The sequence below is a fragment of the Sphaeroforma arctica genome, assembly GCF_001186125.1.
Source record: "Sphaeroforma arctica JP610 unplaced genomic scaffold supercont1.366, whole genome shotgun sequence".
NCBI classification, from domain to species: Eukaryota; class Ichthyosporea; order Ichthyophonida; genus Sphaeroforma; species Sphaeroforma arctica.
In genome coordinates, this window is record NW_014040192.1 from 62,465 (window position 1) to 66,146 (window position 3,682).

General features: G+C 46.1%; 2 protein-coding genes across 2 annotated transcripts; both read right to left on the minus strand.

Moving 5' to 3' along the window:
• Positions 1-181: 181 nt before the first annotated feature.
• On the minus strand, positions 182-1,446 carry SARC_05633 (hypothetical protein; the record flags this gene model as incomplete). Its single annotated transcript, XM_014300509.1, has 4 exons — positions 182-291; positions 500-722; positions 1,098-1,181; positions 1,420-1,446. The coding sequence occupies 4 exons, from the start codon at positions 1,444-1,446 to the stop codon at positions 182-184; spliced, it is 444 nt and encodes a 147-aa protein (XP_014155984.1).
• Positions 1,447-1,917: 471 nt separating this feature from the next.
• SARC_05634 (hypothetical protein) lies at positions 1,918-3,438 on the minus strand (the record flags this gene model as incomplete). The annotated part of the gene is made up of 3 exons (XM_014300510.1): positions 1,918-2,140; positions 2,846-2,986; positions 3,343-3,438. The coding sequence occupies 3 exons, from the start codon at positions 3,436-3,438 to the stop codon at positions 1,949-1,951; spliced, it is 429 nt and encodes a 142-aa protein (XP_014155985.1). The 3' UTR covers positions 1,918-1,948.
• Positions 3,439-3,682: the final 244 nt, after the last annotated feature.

The window sequence follows — 3,682 nt, forward strand, 5'->3', positions numbered from 1 at the left end:
TATATGCATATGTATATGTACGCAGTGCGTACAGAGTGTTGCTCCCCTGCATAGCAAATCCAACGTATCAAAACTAACACAGACCACTACATCATCATCCTCGCTCTTGGACAGCAAAGTTATTTGTTAATGAACAACACATAGACAGCGTCTATAGGGATATACCAGCTGACTATGTATACTATAACATAAGAACCTGCACGTCTCTCCCGATTCTGGTTAACGTAAGTACAACCATTGTACCTTCTGTCACTACAATTGGTGTGTCTGGCGCATCCGCCATCTCCAGTGCTGTAGTGTCAAGACAAACCGTAGGTTAGCAACACGAAAGATGTATGTAAAGACCATACGTTACCATGATTTTAGAACATTGCAAACAAAGCTTATATTCACTCGCAAAAGCACACACACACACGCACACACACACACACACACACACGCGCAACACACACACACGCACGTACTCGAACAAGCAAACTCTGTCCGCTAAATAACACACCCATCTCCATGGACCGTCTGATGTGGGCTACGACCATCCCATGAGCCTTGGACGAATTCTCGAACAAGGTGGCGTATGTCAACAGGTTGTTCCAGTAAGACTTTGCTTTGATGGCTCTGGTGGGGCTGGCACTCTGACTAGCCACTGCCGTCTGGTGTGAGGTTGGCTTTGATCCGCGTTGTTTCTGGGTCTTGTCAGTGGTTTGACCTTTCTTTAACGGTTTCTGCATTGGATTGGTGGATATAAATATGTGTTTTTAAAAACAAGTATCGATCACGATAGACGTAGACATACTACGACACTCATCACAGTACGTACGATTGACATAGACTTATTACAACACTCCCAACGTGCCGGTGTAACGTATTACATTAAGTACATTAAACAAAGATCAACTTTGGCACTCTCAACGTTTAGGGATAAAGTTTAACGTATCAAGAGCAACCACACACCCCCTACACATATACACACATCCCCTACGACACATACACACACGCCCTATACACACACACACACACCCTATACATACTTCCCCCCCCCTCCCCCCAATACACATACGCACAGTATGTCTCTGAAAGTCCTGCGTCTCTCCACACACCCTGACTACTTTTGGCGGTAGCTTTGAACTGAGAGCCCGCACGGCCGCGATGGCAGTTTTGAAGTCGTCTTCAGTCATCGATTTCTGCACATTGCGAGCGGAAATTTCGGTACATAAGTGAAGGACCTCAGAATATGTATGCGGCTGCGATTAAGAACCTCAGGATATGCATGCAAGTGCGGTGACGACAGTCTACGAGCCCATAGGCTTAAGCTCAGTCGGTAATCGCAGAATAGTGTGAAGCCAAACTGTGTGAAGGGTGAGGCCATTTGGTAGGGCGCATTATAATGTTATAACAAGAACAGCACAGGACGCAACAGACCTGGATAGGGCTCTGGAAAGCAGGCATCACGTACTGGGTTTGTAACTGCCTCCAAGGAAACCATTGGCATACTTCTCTTGCCAGCAGCTATAAGCTACAGACAGCACTTAAACCATTGCCAGTTGATATACAAGTGATAGTCTCCCACTTCTGCCACAGAACGTGACATCCCGTCTGCGTTACGGAGGGCACGCGAAACAACAACAGTTTGTTATACCACACACCTGTTCTAAGGAGAATGGGCTCTAATGACAATGCCACGCTCAAGGCCACGCGCATCTACCTATCACCTCACGAGGAAATACATACACATCCACACTACATACATACACATCCACACTACATATATACACATCCACACTACATATGTACACATCCACACTACAGACAAGAAAGGCAAACACTCAGATACTTCGCTCATAAGACGCAGTCTCCATGGTACCAGAGATATACATATACCGCCATGCTATCGCAATTTTCTAGAGGTTACAGATTGAAACCCTAAAAACCAGGAGTTGCCTTATCATAGTCAGTACTCAATGATCTCAGATAGCTGTTTGGCCACCACTTGCTTCTGCACTTGCTTCTGCACCCACACCTTTGCCATTGCAATGCCGATAGGGTGGAGACAGTCTTGGTCCATTTGCGGGTCACTGGTTGTTGTACTGTAGAACCCCTTGGAGTACGCTAAGGTGAACCCCCTGGTGGCATGCTCGATATGCTGTGCACAAGGACAAAGTATAGACAGCCCAAGGATGTGAGTGCGGGACGGGGTAGAGTTAAGGGTTTTAGGGTTCTAGGGTTACCCGGGGTTATCTGTATAAGGCAATACACCAAGGTGTTGGTGTGAGCTGACCTTGTGCAATTGACAGCCAGTGGTATCACTATGACATGTCTTGCAGTGCAGGGCTGTGGCTGGTATGTTCCGGGAAGACGTACAAAGTACACTGGTTATCAGTTGCCGTCTGTGGTGCAGCCAGTTTAAAGCGTTGCCTGTGCAGAGAGTTTCTGGCAAGTATAGTAGTATTCGCATGTGCCCATGCGATGTACTATTTATAGTTCTGCGCATAAGCTTGTCTGTGAAGTGCGTACTTACATCAAGCCAGCCGCAACCACCTCATAACAATGACGATGACAACCGTGAAATAAAACTCTGAGATATTATGGTAACCAGGGCAGTGAGGGTTACCATGGTTACCTGGGGGTTGACAGGGTGGGTAGCCAGGTGTTTATGAATCGCCTGTTCAATATTATTAATCTGCCGCGCATTCTTGTCCGTACCATACTAACGAGACCTCTGGTGACGCTGTATGTGATGCAAAACTTTGGGAAACAGTGCAAAGCCTCAAACTTACGTACTTCAGCAAACACACACTCAGTGCCAGTTATTGACGCCAATTGTCAGATCAGCCTACACGCACTATACCTCGAGGGTCTCATACATTGAGCCTGGCTTGTGTGTTGGCCCAGCAGTTACCGATTTACCGGAATACACAGGCTGGGCTGCCGCCCTTGATGCAGAATCAGTACCCTTTACCGAGGATTTGTCGGTCATATGGTTGGCCTTCTGCTGAAGATCAATGCGAAACCGTGTGGAAGTGAGTGATCTGTGTCTGTCTCTGCCCATATACCAATGCACAGTCCGTGCTACACACTGTCACTGTTCTTGCGAATAGTATGTTTAAACGCAGTCACAAGCGTCGGCATCACCACAACGAGTGGCCGCGTGGTCTGGCAACTCGTGGGTGACGATGGCACACGCTCATGCCATTTTAGGTAAACCCTAAAACCCTAAACCCTAAACCAGAGGTAAGTAAGGAAGCAGACGTACGCTCTGCAATGATATACACAGACACTGCGTAGCTATATACATACACATCAAGCACTTGCCACACACTGCCTGTATGCCTATGAACAGGTTACCTTTGGTTGACCATCCACATTTTCATCCACAGGTGCGTTGAGTACCACATGTGCTATCCGCCTGCCTTTTGCGTTGCGCATGTCATGGGCTGTCATGGAGGTCACCAGTGAGTTAAACTTCTGCAAAGACCAAGACAAGTGTGTGGAGCAAAGGCTATTTTTAGAATAGAGATTATTGGGTGAAAAAAGTCTATTTTTAGAACAGAGACAACTGTGGTAGATAAAGGCCGTGGTTGCAACAAAGTCGATTATCTGAAATAAAGCTATTTTTAAAACGATATATATATAAGTATATATATATATAAATACATATACTTATGCTTATACATATACATATACA